This window comes from Moschus berezovskii, chromosome 4, assembly GCF_049115385.1.
Source record: "Moschus berezovskii isolate FMDL1 chromosome 4, NW_MosBer_1.0, whole genome shotgun sequence".
Taxonomy (NCBI): domain Eukaryota; kingdom Metazoa; phylum Chordata; class Mammalia; order Artiodactyla; family Moschidae; genus Moschus; species Moschus berezovskii.
In genome coordinates, this window is record NC_142463.1 from 37,032,644 (window position 1) to 37,052,281 (window position 19,638).

General features: G+C 39.1%; 1 protein-coding gene across 5 annotated transcripts in view; it reads left to right on the plus strand.

Moving 5' to 3' along the window:
* The window catches only part of NFIA (nuclear factor I A), a 413,568-nt gene that overhangs the window by 259,799 nt on the left and 134,131 nt on the right, over nucleotides 1-19,638 (plus strand). For all 5 annotated transcript variants that reach the window (XM_088835345.1, XM_055402525.2, XM_088835344.1 and 2 more), the window contains exon 4: nucleotides 12,269-12,343. In XM_088835345.1, coding sequence (XP_088691471.1) covers nucleotides 12,269-12,343 — 75 coding nt within the window. The remainder of the gene's footprint in view (nucleotides 1-12,268; nucleotides 12,344-19,638) is intronic.

Genomic DNA, 19,638 nt, shown 5'->3' on the forward strand with positions numbered 1-19,638 from the left:
ATGACATTTACCAAGATAGAGCTTTGACTTTTGGCTAATTATTTTAAATACATTATCTCATTATTCCTAGCAACAAACTTAAGAGGTAGGTACAACCATTAGTGCCATTTTATGGCTACAGAAACTGAGGCTTAGGATATTTGGGATTCTAATTTCTGCAATATTTTCCCTACTACTATATGATACATAAATAATACCTTGCAGATATAATTTTTGAAAGACAAGATAAGTGAATATGTTGCCATATTGATCTCTTTACAAGAGAAAAGACAAGTATATTGCAAGTTCATGTTAATTTATATTAAGCCCAGAATGTTTTATTTTTCTGATCACAAATAACTGAAAACTATGCGACTGAGTATGTTTTATAATTTCTTATTTTACATTAGATATATAACTTATTTAAATGCAGCAGTAAGTCTGAAGAAGTTTGATAAATGAGGCAGAATTAGCTTCCTTTTGAGTGAACTTTAAAAGCAATGGTAATAACTCGCTAAGAAGAATGGCCACTGGCAGGTTTGAATCCTTGGTTGCAAGCTGACACTTTGAGGGAATGTTCTTAGCAAAACACTCACTTCAAGGGAAATTAGGTCAGGCTTCTGGAACATTTATCATGTGTACCTGTCACCAGTAAGACTCAGTCCTTAAAGTGAACTGCGATCACAAGAAATGATCCCTCCTGCTTGGGGTTGCAGAGGACACTCTAAACCAATAGTTGTACAAATATGTGCGCTTGGCAGAAATTCCCATAAAACTGAAGCCAACGCCCATATAGTTGCTGTGGGAATTGAATTCCTTAATACTCTGTTTATAGAATTTTGAACCGGCAAATGGATTCGGTCTGTTCCAAAAAACAATCTGTCCCATGGCTTGTTTGGAATAACATCTAGAGTTGCTATAGAAGGACGTAGGCAGACAACCCCTGTCTGCTTTGGAAGGCAGTTTCACCAGCCTCTGCTTGTCTCATACCACACAGTCAGGTTGGTTTTTGCCCAACTCAGAGTACTATTTGCATAAAGGAAAGGCCACCTTCTGCTGAAACTAAGGAGTTGTTCATTTGATACAGAAACTAGAGTAGTTAGCAAAATCCAGAGCTAGAGGAGTTAACAAAATCCAGAGCAGTGGAAGGTAAGATAGAATGCATGGTAAAACCAAAACAACATAAATGAGTCATAACTCAGTGTCCTTTCAGTAATAGTGTGGCATCATTTGGGTAGTTTCAGAGCAATGTCAGCAAGTATGGGGATCCCACATAGGAACTTGAGATTGCACCTGCATCAGTTTATGTGCTAATTTTAGCTCAGTGAACATCATTCATTGGGGTCTTATGGCTCGAAATGACCTCATTCACCAAGCAGTCAAATCTCTATATCTACTTGGTTAAGTTACCTTATCTTTGAAAGGAAGTAATTAGTCATCTTTTTCATAAATTCTTATCGAGTAAACATACCTAAAGATGTAACCAAAATTTGCTAATTTATGTATGAAGTTGGTTGAAGAAAATGTTCTTCATGTTCATGTAGGAATCTACCTTTTTATGCCGAGAAAATAAAAAGGATAAATGGATAAGAATAAATATTTCGTTTCTGTGTTCCCTTGTCATATAGTGAGGACCAGTCATATACTAGTCACTGTATAAGTGGTAGAATTAAAACAATGAGCGATTACAGTTCCTGCTTTTATTGAACTCTCATGTATGTATGTATGTGTGTGTATGACAGATCCTTAGATAAAAAATGATACCCTGTGTAACATGCCAAATAGAGGTTATTCTAAAATGCAGTAGACAAACTCAAGAACTTCAACTTTATCTGTAAGAGGTAGCTTTTGAAACAAAGTTTTGTTTTTAATATATCCTTAAAAATGATGGGGCTGTTATACATGAAAACCCAGAAGATTTGAGGGGCTAAAAGGGGAGAATGGGTTTGGAAGAAATCTACCAATGATTTCTTGCTGGAAGAATTAAAAAAAAAAAAAAAGACAAAACCTTTCATTATCACACTCTATTAAGCCAGAACCAGGAAACAATTTCTAATCAGCACTCTGATCTGGGCAGAGATTGTGCAGCCTTTTGTACCAGGCCTCAGATCTGTGTTCTCCATTCACACATGCTCACTTCCAGCTGTTGTCATTGAAATCCCACATAATCTTTCAAGGTCAAAGGGCAGTCACCCATGGCTGCTGCAGTTAAAAGGTTATGCTGATTTCTGTTGTCAAATATTGGCCCTTTTCTCTTCCAATCACTCCCATTCTACTTTTTCTAACAAGAAAAATCCAGCCTAGAATTGTATTACATGACTTTAAAGTCTTAAAAGTGTTCCCCTATTGTGCTAACACGACATGGCCTGAACAGTCTAATTCATTCTGTTATATTTCACAAAGAATTTTCTGCTACTTCTAAAATACTTTGTGTTTGTGCTAAGCCAGCAAACTTCAAAGTTTAGTGGCCTGGACGATTTGTGGCATGCCATAGTATCTGCAGAATTGTATACTATAGATCCTATAATTTAACAAACGCTGTGAATTATGGCATCAGTAACTAAGAAATTTCTGGGTAAGTAGGAATTGCACAAAGCAAATGACCTTAAAAAAGATGGTTGCTGTTTGTATTTTGTGTTTCTAAACATTAACTTTATTTTATTATATATTTAGAAAATGACATCCACCTATTTGTAATTTTTTTTGTAGTCTTAGACAAGTCATTGTAAGAATTCTCTTAAAATGTGTTGCTTCAGTTCATCAGTGATTTTCTTCTTGTGCTCCGTGAACTGAAGTCGGTGTTGAGTGTCTTAAAATTAGCACTTGGCTCCTGGTCATCTTCTCTCCTTGTCATTGCATGTGTCCTCAGGTGGTTTAGCATGCAGGCTCTGTGTGAATGGTTTCATAGCCATGTGAATTAAACCTGAAAAGGAAGAATAGAATGATAGGCATTAATTTTTTTTTTCCTGTTTTACATCCATAAACCAGGGTAGCCCTCAGGTGATCTAGTTTCATGTCTATTTCATTTAAGGTAATCAGTTTCTGATGTATTCAGAGAATGCGTTTCCTTATTTTTTCTCCAGTATGTATGAGTTTGAAAGCAGAAACTGAAGCTGTTACAAATAGTTTGTTCCATTTGCAGATTAACAATTGTTACTGTCCAAGTTTAGAGAAAACTTTGGTTCAGAACATAGAAACAATAAGTTTGCTTGAAAGCCTCTTTTAACTCAAAACCAGGTTAATTAAGAAATACTTTTCAGTTTATGGTGCATTGAAAGATAACATTAGTTTTAATATATTTATAAAATACTAATCATTATATTAATTATATGGAAGTTACTTTTTCCTAACATGAAGCAAAATTTTCTCTTTAAGAACCTTTTTTTTATGGTGCTTTAAAAATTTTTTTTCTAAAGCAAGTGTTTCTCTGTTTTTGTACAAAACTAATTTGTGGTTGGGTCCACTTGAGGAATATCCATTTATGCTCATTATAGGTCTAATAAATGTATAATTCTAAATGTTTAAGGGCAATGGGAAAATTAATTGGCTCACATGACAAAACAATGAAAGAGAATATTTACCCTAAGGAAGAGAAAATTAAGGGCTGACAACCGTCTTTAAATAAGTGAAGGGCAGCAAAATGGAAGAGAGAGTAGATTTATTCTGCCTGTTTCAGAGGAAAAATGAAGTGAAGTTACAGCACGGCAAACATATTAATTAATTATTTTTTAAAAGTCAAAGCTCATTATTTTATTAGTCTAAAATTCTTTATGACACGATGATGATTCGTCCTTTACTAGGTGATCTTTAAGATCCCATCATTTCCAGTTCATTCTATGATACTATGCATCCCATATTTCTAGACATACAAATAAGTAAAAATCTTTAACCACTTTTTATTTAGATGTTTTGATGTCTTTTAGACATAGTCCTTTAATTAAATGCCTAATCACTTGTAAGTCAAAGTTATAAACCCTCTTTACAGTGAAGTTGAGCCATCAAATTTAATTTAATACTACTCTTCCCTTATTAACTGCAGGAGTTGGTAAAAGGATATGATGAGGCCTTTGGGTTAGATTGGATAATCAAGTCTCTGGTATTTGTTGGATTAAGATGCAATAAAATACATTAGATAAAGAGAACTAATCAAACCTGTGTTCTAATCCTAATTCTGCCACTAGGTGTGTGACCTTGGGCAAGTCACTTAACCTCAATGAGCTTAAGCTTCCTTTTCTATAAAATCAAAATATTGCCAACTACACAGGGTTAAGGAAGAATTAGAGCTAACACATCTAAAGTATGTAGCAGAGTAGCAAACACATAGTACATACTGGATAAATGAAAGCTGTGCTTTTGGTGAAAATTAACACTACCTAGGTGATTCATGGGGTCGCAAAGAGTTGGACACGACTGAGTGACTGAACTGAACTGAACTGAGAGTTGTTCTATCTATTAATTTTTCAGCGAGGTAACTTATCTTTACTGGCTTGATCCGTTTGCCTAATCTGGATATTTTAAAGTGATTGCAAGTTAAGATTGGGAATATCCTTTAGCCTTGCCGTAAAGGTGTGAATTAGCTCAAAGAGCTCAGATTCTACTTTCCCCTCAGCTCTGTAGTACATAAACCAAATGGGGGGAAATAGGAAAAGGAGCAGAACACTGTATGAACAGAAGGACATTTGCCAAAAACAAATGGTGTCTTTGTCAAATTATTTAGGAAATTGTGAGTTAAATGATAGTAAGAAAGTTTGTAAGAAACTCTCAAAGGCTTTAATATGTAAATGTTCCTTGTCATTCTCTAAGGGTGGTTGTGATAGTGTTTTCTGAACTATTTTTACTATGGAAATCTTTATCTTATATGTACCTGTATTTTGTTTTAATTCATTTGTGGTGGAGCACTTGGGGGAACTATCAGGAAGGTCCTTTGGAGAAGTGCATGGCAACCCTCTCCAGTATTCTTGCCTGGAGAATTCCATGGAGACAGGAGTCTGCAGGCTACAATCCATAGAGTTGCAAAGAGTTAGACACGACTGAAGCAACTTAGCACATGTGCGCGCACACACATACACACATTCTACATAACAGGGTTTGGGAAGTGCTGATATGAACCCTGACATGGAGGATGGAACATACCCGTATTTGGAGAACAACAGGTGGGACATCTTGGTTGCAACACAGAGTATATATTGGGTTGGCCAAAAAGTTTGTTTGGGATTTTTGTAACATCTTATGGAAAAACCTGAATGAACTTTTTGACCAACCCAATATTTGCATGATGTTGGAACTACTACCTGAAATGCTGAGAAGATATATTAGAGGCCAGATTTGGAAGAGCTTTAAATACCTAGCTAATACATCTAAACTGTATTCTCAAAGAAATCATGAAATACTGATGGTTTTATTATCAGACAAAACACAGCAACCAACCATGTGTTCTGTCTCTACTGTGCTAGTATATGAACATGAAGAGAAGATATGCATCGGGCATCACAAATTTCTTTGGCTAGAAGGGCCTTACAGAACATTTAAATAAATGAAATGCAATAAAGAGTACTGGGGAATGTGGTATATTTGCAAGCTCATACTCAGTTTAAAAACTTCCATGTGCAAAAAAAAAAAAGTTAGTATTCTGCTAACCAAGCAAAATGTGTCTGCAGACTGGACTGCTGATTTGTGGCACTTTTGATTCTAAAGGGAAAGACTGGCACTTATGTTGGTTAGGTTAAGTACTAGGCTACTATAATAAAGACTAAAAAAAAAAAAATAAGGTGGTTAAAGTACATTAAAATCTATTTTTATTTTTGTAACTGTTCCGGATGATAGGCTAAGTTTGCAGGGAGGTTCTACTCTACACCATCATTCGGGGTCACAGCTTCTTCTTATTGCTTTGCCATCCCATGTGGACTCTGTCCACAGACCAAAAATTTTAAATTTGGGTTTAATGGATCAGTAGACATATTTACATCCCCCTTAAAAAAATCTGTTGTCTAAGATATTACAAAAGAAAAGTATAGAAGGAACATGTGACTGGAGGTAAACTAAAGTAATTTACATAGTGCTTTAGAGGGCTACTAAATAAGGGTGTCTCAAGGTGCTCATCTGAATCACTGAATCAATATTTATTGCACACCTAGAAAACGGATTGTGCTGGGCTCTGTGGGCAGAGTCAGATCAGAAGACATAGCCTGCTCTTGCCTGGTTTGTTGTAGGGGTGCTGAAGGAGGACAGGAAGACAAATCACTGTCAGATAAAGAGAAGGAGCCTACTACAGGAGGCAGGTCAAGCTGACGCTCTACTCAGCAGGATTGACTGAGCACAGCTGATGAGTATGGACTGAACCGTGGGGGACGGAGAAGAGGAAGGAGCCACATGCCCTTCCCTTGGGTGGCTCAGAAGCCAGCTGGGAGTTCACCGAAGCAGGAATGAAAATTCCAGGGAGGAACAGAGTTGATGAGGTCAGTTCTTCTTCAGGAGCAGGAGAACGTGAGTTCTGTGAGAGCAGTGTCTTCAGGATTTAGTCCTGCATGTCACAGACAGTCCCAAGTACTTGTGGAATGGAACTCCCCTGACCACGAGGGACCTCTTTCTCTTTGAGGAACTCAAGCATGAACAGGTCTGGCCACTGGCTTGTCTTACTAGTGATGGAACCATATCTACCATGAGAGGATAGAGATTACAGTCATCCTTCCATATGCATGGCCCTTGTTTCCAGGACCCCCAAGGATACAAGAATCCTCAGATGCTTAAGTTCCTTGTGTAAAATGGCACGGTTGGCCTTTGGCATCTGTGGGTTCTGCATCCCATTATATGGAGAGCAGGCTGTACATTTGAAAGGACCCGTGTATGCAGTGTGCCTCCATCCATTGGCTAGATGAAATTTGATCATTTAGAGCTGAGAGCCTTTGTTCTTGTTGTTTAGTTGCCAAGTCGTGTCCAACTGTTTGCAGCCCCATGAATTGTAGCCCACCAGGCTCCTCTGTCCATGGGATTTCCCAAGCCAGAATACTGGAGTGGGTGGCCATGCCCTCCTCCAGGGTATCTTCCTAACCCAGGGATGGAACCCATGTCTCCTGCCTTGGCAGGCAGATTATTTTACCATTGAGCCACTGCAGCTTCCTGCCTTTGTTTTTCCAACAGAACAAACAAACATACCACCTCATGTATACACTTTCCTCCTCAAATGCATCAACTCTGTTTAATGGATGTTTCAACTTTCTTTAAAGGCCAGCCCTCCGAATGGTTTGTTACCACTTATTTCTTCCCTGACCTCTGAACTTCTCTGCAAGGTTACCTCAGTTCAGTTCAGTTCAGTTCAGTCGCTCAGTCATCCGACTCTTTGCGACCCCATGAATCACAGCACGCCAGGCCTCCCTGTCCATCACCAACTCCCGGAGTTCACTCAAACTCATGTCCATCGAGTCGGTGATGTTACCTATGTCTCTGCAAATCAAGCTTTTTTCCTTTAATAGGTAGATAGATATTCAGTTCCTTCATAAGATGAAGGGACTTCTAATAGCATTTTCCATAATAACTGCTGATATCATCGAGGTAAAGAAAGCTGCTTTTCCTAACCACCCATAAAAGAATTTAGCTTTTTGTATTTCTGCCTCTCTAGAAAGTCTAATCCCTCCCCACTGTGAGTATGACTCCAAGGTATTGAAATCTATACTCTAATTGTGAATTCATTGAACAAGACTTCAGTGACTGAACTTTTTCAGCCATTTTATCTAAAATGAAAAAGAATCTGGTCTTTATTTGAATCTCCTATACAATTGCTCCTGAACAGTAGTTCAGAATTGAACAGTCAGTACAGTGTGCAGTCTGGCTTTTCACCTAAGGCATACTTAACCAAAGTATATGTTTTGCACTCATTTCTGAGAGGCCCTACTCAAAATGTAAATCCTGGGACCTTTTGGGAATGTTTACTCAGCTTCCCATCTGAAGATCTTTCAATGCTAACATCTGAATTCAGAATTAAGTACTTAAATTTGCCTTTGTATTGTCATTTCTATTTTTCTCTCATCTTACAATAAAGAAGACCACCCAGATTAGTGTTATTTCCCTGAAAGTCATTTTTGTGATTTGGTTTGTGTTAGTAAGAACAAAATATTAATCTGCTCAGGTTTGCTTAGTAATTACATTAGCTGTGTCATTTTTTCCATCATTTCTCAGGTTTCACTTCTCGTTGTTGTCTTCTAGAGTTCATCAGTGGGTTTCCAAATAATTGGTGAAGGAACAAAACCAGTTTCATAGTCATTTAAAGTTACATGGAGTGTTTACACAGGTCTTTCCTTGGGGACTTATTATAAACATGAAGTAGTCAAGGCAATGTGACTCAATTTCATGATACTGTGAGGGGTTGGTTCCTTCAGGATTTGTGAATACTTCTTTTTTATTTTTCTGGTTTTTGTACACTGACATATATTTCGTCTTCTAAATTACAGACATTCCACTAAAATAGACTTTAGGAAGCAGTTTGCTGGAAGGGGAGGAGGATCCAGTTGTTATTTTTACAGTGACTTTCAGGATCATACAAGATGCTAGCTTAAGTGTGGGACTAGACTTTTTTTAGCCCCTTATGTCCACTGAATAATGCTGTACTTTATCCTGTTTTTGTTTGGTCTCCCAAAACATGAACCATAATCACAACAATAGGACAGCCCAGACACTTCTCCTCAGGGAACCTGCTATCACCTTCTTGATTGGCAGCTTTGTGTAAATGGCTTGTCTGTCCTGTCCTTGTCCTGTTTAGTTTGAAGGGACTGTTTGGGTGGTTCATTTTAATAGTTTTTCAGATGCATATTGGCTTGATTTCACTGCTAGAGATGAGAGAGAATAAGAGACAGAAATAAGAAGTTCTGTCAACATTTTTATAAAAAAGGAAAGAAAGCATATTGAGCCCAATTTGAGCTGTGTTTGTTCATTCCAAGCCATGTCTGGAGTGCATAAAGAGAGACCTGCCCTGACCACTGTTTCTAAAGCTCTTCCTATTTGTGTCCTTAATATTATTTATTCCCTTTGTTGTCACTGATCGGTCGCTAAGTCATGTCCGACTTTTTGCGACCCCAGGGACTGCAGCACGCCGGCTTCTCTGTCCTTCACTACCTCCCAGAGTTTGCTCAAACTCGTGTCTATTGAGTATGTGATGCCACCCAGTCATCTCATTCTCTGTCACCCCCTTCTCCTCTGCCTTCAATCTTTCCCAGCAGTGAGTCAGCTCTTCACATCAGGTGGCCAAAGTATTGGAGCTTCAGCTTCAGCATCAGTCTTTCCAGTGAATATTCAGGGTTGGTTTCCTTTGGGATTGACTAGTTTGATCTTGCTGTCCAAGGGACTCTCAGGAGTCTTCTCCAGCACCACAGTTCAAAAGCATCCATTCTTTGGCACTCATTTTCAGCTGTATCTAATCCTAGACTGTAAATTTACTGAAGGTAGGGACTGTGTCTTAAATCCTTGGCCCAGTGTCTGACACAGGGGACGCAGAGGAGGTGCCCAAGAAGTATTTGTTGAATAAATGAATGAATCATCAGATTTGCCTGTTAGGGAGACATTTCTGGCTGCAGTGTGGGAAGCAGACTAGAGGAAAAGCCAAGACTGATGATATAGACCGTAGGAGGCTGTCCCATCATGCTGGTGAGAAGTGGGAAGAGCCAGTGCCACGGTCAAGAGGAAGAGATGGAGACATGCATGGAGTGGAATCAGGGGGGATCCGTTGCCTGTGGGTGTTTGCAAGAGGCGAGAGTCAGGGATGACATAAACATAGAAAATGAGATGAACAGTGGATGGCTCGTTGAAGTAGAGAATTCAAAGAGTAAGAACAGATTTTTGGAGAGAAGAAAAGGAACTCGACTTTGGACATGTTGGGTCTAAGGATACCTGTAGGCTATCTGGATAGAAATATCTAATAAATATTTTGATTTATGTTTTTGGAACCCAGGGGAGAGATCTTGGCAAAAGTTAAAGATTGGGAGTCATTGACCTATAGTTTCATTCATGCACTCATTCAACAAATATGCACTTGCTAACTGCTTTGTCTCAGGTATGAAATACAATGATGAACCAAGCACATATTTTTCTAGTTTTCACACACTGTCAAGCCTGGTAGCTGGTAGCATGGAAATAAACTAACACAGGGAATATATAATAAGTACAGATGAGCACAAATGCTGGAGAACACCATCATTTAAGAGGTGGACAAAAGAAAAGAAGCAGGATGATGGTTTGAATGGATGAATACTTGGGCTTCTCCCTCCCGAGTCTTTGCGCTAATCTAAACTCAGTTTTCAAAATACATTGGTTGCTTTTTCTGGAGGCAGGATTAAAGTATGTTCACATTCACTCTGCTCAGAAATTCATGTTAAGTCGTCCTTAAAATAAGGAATTTCACAGGTTGGAACTGAAACAAGTATCAGCCCGCAAGCAAGTGACACAGACAGAGATGAGTAGGAGCTGGAGATCAACCCAGATTTTCGCATTCAGCTCTGAATTTCCTTGCTATTGTTAGATGGGTCTTAAGTCAAACTTAATGCAGGTTGTGGTTGGATTTCCTTTGTTATGGGCTGTAGGGTAAATGTGATGTTCACATTGTCACAGTAGAAAGAGATATTATGCTCTGTTTTGCTAGGACTTTGTTAGAGTTTTATTTATTTATTTATTTTTACTTCTCAGTTCTTTTAACCCAAGAGGCAGCAACATCTCAGGCACCTACCAAGTAAAGGTCAAGCGAATACCTGGGTGTGGGTTGTTTTAAGAAGTGAAATTTCTTAGTCACTTCTTCAAATGAATTTTGTCTTTTTTTAAAAAAAATGGTGGTGTATATATGTGTTTTTTTTTAATTGATATAAATGGCGTAAACATTATGTGAATTTCAAGTGTACAAGACAGTAATTCAGTTTACGTATATACTGTGAAATGACCACCACAATGAAGTGTAGTTAACATCCATCCCCACACATGGTGCCATTTTATTTTTAAAAAACAAAGTATGATTATTGCATATTCTAAAAATTAGAGCCACTTCATCTAAAATATTGTAGATTGTGTGTTTGATGTAAAAATTAACTGAATATTGTCTTTTAATTCTCAGTCAAAACATCTTTCTTATGCAAAAGTCCAATTTAACCAAAAGAAAAAGAATAATTTGTAGGTCCATTTATAATTCTCCAAACTTGGTGATTTCTTTTTGCATGCATTTATGTGCATGATATTTAACAAATTTATTGGTGCATAGACAGGTAAACTTCCTTTTAGTAGTGGGCAAAATCTAACTTTTATCACTAACATAAACCATATTTATGGATTATTTGTTATACATTCAAATGAGTCCATTTTCTTACATTGTGTTTCTTAAAGGTATATTTCTTATTTCAAAGAATAGTTATTAAAAAAAGATCCCTTCCACCAACTGCTTCTCCTTGACCCTATTTTTAAAGCAGGAGATTAACACTAGTTCTATAGACAGATCTCTCAACTAGATTCCACCTGTGATACAATCAGAAAACTTTAGAGGCAGAGAGGGAAATGACATGGAGAAATTATGTATTTCTTGCATTTATAAATATGTTCCTGAATATACCATACAAATAAATAAGCAGTGGATAATTAGATGTAATATCAGATATCTTAAGTGAAATTAATTATACCCAGCAAAAATAAAGCAGATGCAAAATTCAGAGATTAAGTCATTCTGAACTGTTGATTACCTTTTTAGAAAGTTTTATTTGTGCTCAAAAGAATTTGTGTTTATGGTTCAAGGTCTGGGGCTTGTTCTTTGCAGGCTGGCTTTTTAAAGAGTCACACAGTGGTGCCTCTTGAAGTGAAGGGAACATCTTTAAATCTTGTTTGGTTTGAATGAATGGATAGCTAATCCCGATCAGATGTTTCTTTAGAGAATAATGTTTAAAAACTGTTATGGAATTTAGCTATCCTAGCTGATTCTTAGGTAGGGTGTTTTCATCCCAATTGTGAAGGTCTCAGAGGTCAGCCAAGGTAACCATTTATTTAAATCGTCTTTTGTTTCAGATTTCCTGTTGAACTCTCTTTTTTTAACCATTTCAAAAATCACCCAGTTGTTGTGTCATAGCTTTCCATGACCCCCAGATTCAAAGATTCAAACCAAAAAACCATCTACATAACTAAATGACTGTACCCTCCCACATAACTCTAACTAGAACAGAATATGAAATTAGACTTCACATTTTCTAATCACAATGAAACTGATATTTGGAATTCTCTCGTCAAATGTCTTCTATTTATGACACTTTTGTTTCTTTTGTTTTTGTTTCCCCAGGACATTTGGGCTTCCAGGACAGTTTTGTCACATCAGGTGTTTTTAGTGTGACTGAGCTGGTAAGAGTGTCACAGAGTAAGTATAATTTTGCTTTGATTTGATACAGTTTTGCCTTGGGTTTTTGCTTACCTTTTGCCTCCTAAAGACATAAATTGCCTTCAGAATCTCCTTTTCATACACCTTTTGGCAGCATTTTGCCATGTAGTTTGTTTGATAGCCAAGAATTTGTCAGGAAAAATTAAATATTTTAATGTGAGACATAGGGAAAGAACTGAAATCCTGAGTGTCTCAGGTATTCCCTAGCTTATAGTGTGAACCTAGTTTAAAGAAGTTCTGAAGCTTCTGGATTTCTAAGAAATTCTGCATTTTAAAATAATTTGTTTTTGACCTTTAAAAGGATGCTAATGCCCTTAGCGTGAGTGACACCCTGCAGCATGATCATTACCAGCTTGTCAATAATCACCAACAACAGTGAATTAAAAGTACCTGTCACCACCCTGTTCCATTGATCAAAGGGTTATTGATTGTATTTGGCTATGATATAATCCAGACAGTCCAAGGAGAAGGTATAGGATTCCCCCCGATTCCCACACAGACATACACACACACACTGTTGCTGTCCCACAAAGACTTCTCTTTGTTTTTATTTAAAAGTATGCCTACAGTACCCTTGAAACTGACATAGTATCATACATCAACTATACTTCAAAAACCTAATAATAATTTTCATCATATTTCAGATAACTTTGCAGATCTTGAAAAGATCATATAGGCCTTAGGTATTGTGCCTGTGATGCTTAATGGTTTAAAATAGAAGTTTCTGGCTAACATTAAAAGAACACATATCTACACTGACTATGGTATTCTAGGTCCCAATACCAAGGGAAAAGATATCAAATATTTAAATTTTATTTTTTAATCCCCTTTCTACTTCAAAATACCACTTGTAGATAAAATTTGCATTGTTGAAGTTGGTTTCAAGCTGCATCAAATTCTTTGAGGAATGAGGTGGAGTAAAAATAAATATTTTTATTTCAAGTTCATACCCTCTATTCACTGCGTTACAGTCTTGCAAGCTTGACTGAGTAAGCAAGTCAGTCTCACGACAAGATGTCAGATCAAGCAAGGCAAGCTATCCTGATTCTCACAAGCTCAGGTTCTATCTGTTCTTATTTCTTAAAAGTCCAGAAAGTGGGATACAAGGTATGGGCAGGGAATACAGGGGTAGAGGGAAAGAGAATCTGTCTGCTAAGCATAGGTTTTCATGTATGTTACATAAAATTAATCCTTGCAATAAACATGTCAGTTAAGATATTACTCTCATTTTTATACATGAGTTAAATTAAGGATCTAGTTAAGTCATTTATCCAAAGTCAAAACAAGTAGGCAAAAGGTTAAATCTGGGCAGTGCTAGAGTCTATACTTTTAGACTAACCCAAAGGAACTTGAAGAAATCTGCAACCTGAGACTAGACAGGGAAACAGCAAGAAGGTAACCATGGTTAGTGTTAGAATTCTAGCACCAAGAGTCCTTGGTTAATACTGGAATGTTCTGGTGTAGGGATGTTGGAAACCTAGAGAATGAAGCATTATGAGCAGCAAGTTTATGACTTGGAATGGAGAAGTTGCTGCCATATTATGAAGTGTTCTAGGAATACCAACAGTGAGCTGGAGACTAGATTGTCTTATTAACTTGGAGGGTATATTGCTGCCACAGCACAGCTGATTCAGTTCAGTTCAGTTCAGTCGCTCAGTCGTGTCCGACTCTTTGCAACCCCATGAATCACAGCACGCCAGGCCTCCCTGTCCATCACCAACTCCCAGAGTTCACCCAAACTCATGTCCATCGAGTCGGTGATGCCATCCAGCCATCTCATTCTCTGTCGTCCCCTTCTCCTCCTGCCCCCAATCCCTCCCAGCATCAGAGTCTTTTCCAGTGAGTCAACTTTTTGCATGAGGTGGCCAAGGTATTGGAGTTTCAGCTTTAGCATCAGTCCTTCCAATGAACACCCAGGATTGATCTTTAGGATGGACTGGTTGGATCTCCTTGCAGTCCAAGGGACTCTCAAGAGTCTTCTCCAACACCACAGTTCAAAAGTATCAATTCTTTGGCGATCAGCTTTCTTCACAGTCCAACTCTCACATCCATACATGACCACTGGAAAAACGTGATTAGCCATTGACAAATGGTAATGCATTCATATGTATATGTTTTACTTTTTAGGATTTTTAAAAGGTGATCATCATCCTACTTTTTTCTTATAATTTTAATAGTAATATAGTGTATATGTATAAGAGTATAACTGTCCTAATGGCATTACTGGGACATTCATTCATTCATAGATCCCACAGGATACCACCTTAGCCTTAATGAGTAAAGAAAACCCTTTTAAGATTGGTGCCCAAGACCTTTTGTAGTCTACCCTGGCTGCTGTGCATCCTTTTAAGTCTTCATTACTGTCAGTGTCCTAAGACCTAGGCCTTTGTAGGCCAAGGCCCACACTGCTCACCATCCTCAGAATCGCAGCCTTCTTCCACACTCTCTGTGTGCTTTAAGGTCTTACATCCCAAGGCTTCTCAGGGCCCATCTTGACTAGACTTCCATTCAGTCTGCCCCACACGGTTGCCAGGGAAATTCTCAATCTGCCTTCAGGACTGCCGGGGGCTATGGTTGGACCGCACACTGAATCTGCCGAGCGACCTGGTTTGTTTCCTGTCCCTGTGTAGAGGGCCATGTTGCTGATGCCTGGCATCCTGAGCGTCCTTCGGCTCCCAAATGCTTTTCGATTCTGCACTCTGCTGTGTAATCGCTCTAGGACTCACTCACACATGGCCTCATGCTGACTGAAACTGTTTGGCAAGAGTGGGACTGGGCTGTGTCAGCGAAACTGTGGCTTCAGGCCAAAGTGCCACGCAGAGCCCCCTCCCTCCCGCAGATCTATAATCCAGGTTTGTCGGGGTCTGTGTCTCAAGATTGCCTTGGCTGCTGGGAGAAGGATCCCTGGCTCCTGCTTCCTCACCCACACACCGTTCTGAAAGACTAAACATTCAGGCCACGTGATGGAGTCAGCATCCTTAGCCGTTCCTGACAGTGCTGCCCACTTCTCCGTGGTAGAGATGCTAAGCATCCATTTAACTGCTGCAGTGGACACATTTTCCTGATAAGCGAGGCTGGGGTGCATTTGCAACCTTGAGATAGAAATAAGCTAACTGGCATGTAAGTTGATTTCATGCATGATGTTAGTCCTGGAAGGAGCATGATGCTAAACTAATATGAAAAATTATAGTAGCTAGAGTTTATCAAGTATTAAGTACCAGGCCTTGTGCTTGACATCATTCAGTCCTCCCATGGTTGCTGTTATTGTCCCTTTTAATAGATGAAGGAATCAGTGATGCTAACAGTTCAGAAATTTGCTCTTTTCATTCTGCTGTACTCAACTGCCTGTAGACATTTTGGTCACGACCTCTCCTATAACCAACCATAGGGCTTCCCTGATGGCTCAGTGGTAAAGAATCCACCTGCCAATGCAGGAGACCCAGATTAGATCCCTGGGTTGGGAAGATTCCCTGGAGAAGAGAATGGCAACCCACTCTAGTATTCTTGCCTGTAAAATTCCATGGACAGAGGAGCCTGGTAAGTTACAGTCTGTGGGGTCACAAAGAGTCAGACACGACTGAGCAACTAACACACACACACACCTGTAACTATTATAGAAGAAAATAATCCAAAGATTCTGTACTTTTACTAAAGTATGATTTCTTGTTCGAGTTGATAAGGTTTTCAATTATTAATTTGTATGTTAAAAAATTAAAATGATTTTTGGGTAGACCAAAACAAGTACTTAATTACAGTTTTTTCTTGGATTTGTTTTCAGGTTTGATTTTTTCTTTTTAATGAATAGGCTTTAGAGAAGTTTAAGTTATAGTTTTAGATTAACAGAACATAAAGAATTTCAATATGGCTTCCTCCCCAATTTCCTCTCCTATTAACATCTTTTGTTAGTGTGGTACATTCATTTTAATTGATGAGCTGATACTGATATATTAACTCAAGTTTGTAGTTTATATTAGGGTTCTTTCTTTGTGTTTTATGTTCTATGTGTTTTGAAAAATGCATCCATTATTACCGAACAGTCTCACTTCCTTACAAATCACCTGTGCTTCCCACTTCCCCAACCAGGGATCCCTTTACTCTTTCTATAGTTTAGCCTTTTACCTGGATGTAAAAGGTAAAAGTTTCTAATGTCCTCACTGTCTTAGAATTTCTTCCACTGTGTTGCACAATTCTTATCTTCCTCCTGTCTGTCCCAGCCCCACCCAGTCCCCCCAATCACCACTAACTGTACCCACATACGTGGTCCAGAACATTCACACTGATGGTGGCCTTAGCTTGAAAATTTTTCCTCTTTCTGGATCTTCTGAATTTAATTTTTAAATTTGCTAAACAAATATTGACATTCCCCAGGGTTCCAGTTAGTTTCTGTTTTTAGTTTTCCTCCTTTTAAACTTAATAGAGGAGGGAGATGCTATTTCAGTGTTTCCTCATGAGGATTCACTGAGATAACTATGTGCTAAGTTTGTTGATTATAATCATGTTACTCCAGGGTGGCAGTGGCAGAGACACTCAAGGAAAGGCTGCCAGCTTAGCCTTGCACATTCAGAGATGAGGGTCAAGTGACAAGGTTGCTCGACATTTAATTATCCTTCTCACTTGCACACACCTGTTGGAATGAGAGGCTCCTGCTGCTGTCTCCCAGCAATTCCCCTCTTACCCTACCCCCTCTGTGGTGTGTGTGTGTGTTAGTCGCTCAATCGTGTCTGACTCTGCGACCACATGGACTGTAGCCCACCAGGCTCCTCTGTCCATGGGATTTTCCAGGCAAGAATACTGGAGCTGGTAGCCATTTCCCTCTCCAGGGAATCTTCCCGACCAAAGGATCGAACCCAGGTCTCCTGAATTGCAGGCAGATTCTATACCATCCAAGCTACAAGGGAAGCCTGCCCTCTGTGTACCTACCTGTTAATTTTTTGCATCATCTGGAGTCCATGAAAGGCAAGAAAGGATAGTTCTGTTTCTCTTAGCAGCAAAGCAGGTTCTATAGCATAAAAGTAAATGTACATTCATTCTTTTCCTACCTTTTCCCTCTCTGTGCTCGGACCATCTGAAAGTAGTTCTAGTTATTTATTACTTTGTTCTGGGGGAGGGAAGGTGGAATACAGACCGCTAGACACGTTGCCAGAGAGAAGGGAGAAGTCTTCTCAGCTCTGGGGGAGGGGGTTTACAAGTGCTAACAATGAGGTTCAGAATCACTGAAGTTGTTTTAGCATAATACTGTGAGGAAAGAGACAGGAACCATCTGTTGAAATGGCTCTGACATGATGCTGCATTTTCAAACAAAGCCTTCTAGAAGCATTTTCAGATGGGTCTGTCTCCCATGAAGTTGCCACAAAGAGAGCCCACTCCACTGGCGGCTGAATGATGCCGCTTAGATAGCGCTCTCTGTCAGCACCCTCTCTTGTTTATTTGGCACCAATGTTTTCCTCAGAGTGAGTGCTTTGAGGCTGTCAGATATTCTTCCTGGTATGAACCCAGAAAATCCTCCTTAAAAAAAAAATCCACTCCTTCTGCCCATTTCCTTCTAAAGTGCTGACTCTCTTACTTGAAGTTGGTGGAGTGACTCTGAAACCTTAAATACTTCACTGGGAAAAGAGGAAAACCGCAAATACACACAGGCCATTGTGACTCTGGCCTGACGAGTTCTAATTTTCTAGCCGTGGTTTGTACCCCCGAGCCGGCTGCAAGGGTTAAGTAAACTTCGTGGCTGGGGATGACTTCATGGCCCTGGAATTTTGAAAAGCCAGGGTTCTCAGTACACTGTGGCCAGCCTTAGAATCTTTGGGTGTGAAAACCACTCTCAGTTATCCAGACTGATTTGGGGTTCCCGTTGCACTGCTGCAGAATCTATTAAAATCCAGCAGCTGAACCGTCCTGGCTCTGCCACAAAGCCAGGCTGCTGGGTGGCTACAGAATTCCCGAGGTGTTTGTCAATGGAGAGCAGGAGTGAGTGGAGGATGGCGTCTGCTCAGCCTGGCATGAGGTGGCACCCTAGTGGCTGTTTGCTGCTTTAGAAATGTGCACTCTTCTGTATTCTCACACGGGAATCGTTGCTAAGATCCAACTTGCAGTTCATTCGTAAAATTCTTTTTTAAGTCTCTGGGTCCTTTGTGCGTCTCTGGGGAACCCACATCCACACCCTTGGTTTTCTAGCCAGCAATTTAGTAGGAACCCTTTTGGTAACAATCTAACCTGCCACGATGGAGCTGCTACAACAGAATTAACTCGCCTCCAAGGTACAACGAGGAAATGAATCTCTTTGACAGGGACAAGCCCAAACTTGAAAATTACAAAATGTTCTTGCAAAGAAGGACTCATGAAGGAATTAGTATAGGATAAGAGATTCCGAATGTCCTCATCCTTCGGGGGTGCCATTTTAAATCATTGCTGGATTTTAGGTCTTCATTAAAGTGGAGTAGATATGAAACTTTCTTTTCTGAACAAGTGGCCTGTTGGTTTACCTTTGATCAGGGCATGGAAATTATTTTTAAAAATAAGGTTATATTCTTACACAAGTTCTTCTTGAGCATTAAAGGAAGAACCAGAAAGATTATAATAAAAAATAGACTGCAGCCCTAGCATGAACAGTGGCTGTGACCTTGCCTCTTGTTTGCCATTACACAATTCAATGGCAGTCCACTCAAACTATGCTCTCGATCAATATCCTATTAAAGCAGCACAAAAAGTCTCCATAAACTTAGTGGTTAGCTATGTTTATAAATGGAACTCGGCATAATTAGATGGTCAATAGCAGGCTCTACTAGTAATTTTAAAATGAACATCACACATTTTCTATCTGTAGAAGTCAATGGCACCTCTTCCAGAGTAAGGGTATCATGTGCATCACACAAAAGAATAGGAGTTCCTTTTAAAAAAACATCACAATGCCTGTCTCCAAAGTGCAGTTTTTCAAGAAAATCTGTTGCATTATGAAATAGAAAATACTGATTGGCCCTGCATGTGTTTTTCACTTTGCCTGTCAAAGCCACCTTATTCTGAATATATTACAACATTGCAAATGTTTTATTTTCTTGTTTTAAATCAGCCCCTCATAGAGAGATAAAGTAATAAATATTGCCATACTCTTCAGTTCAGTTCAGTCGCTCAGTCGTGTCCGACTCTTTGTGACCCCATGAATCACAGCATGCCAGGCCTCCCTGTCCATCACCAAATCATACTCTTAGGAAGAAAAAAAATACCAGTCTTACTGGCTTAATTTAGTGGGTTTCCTCTACTATAATTCAATAAATTTTCAA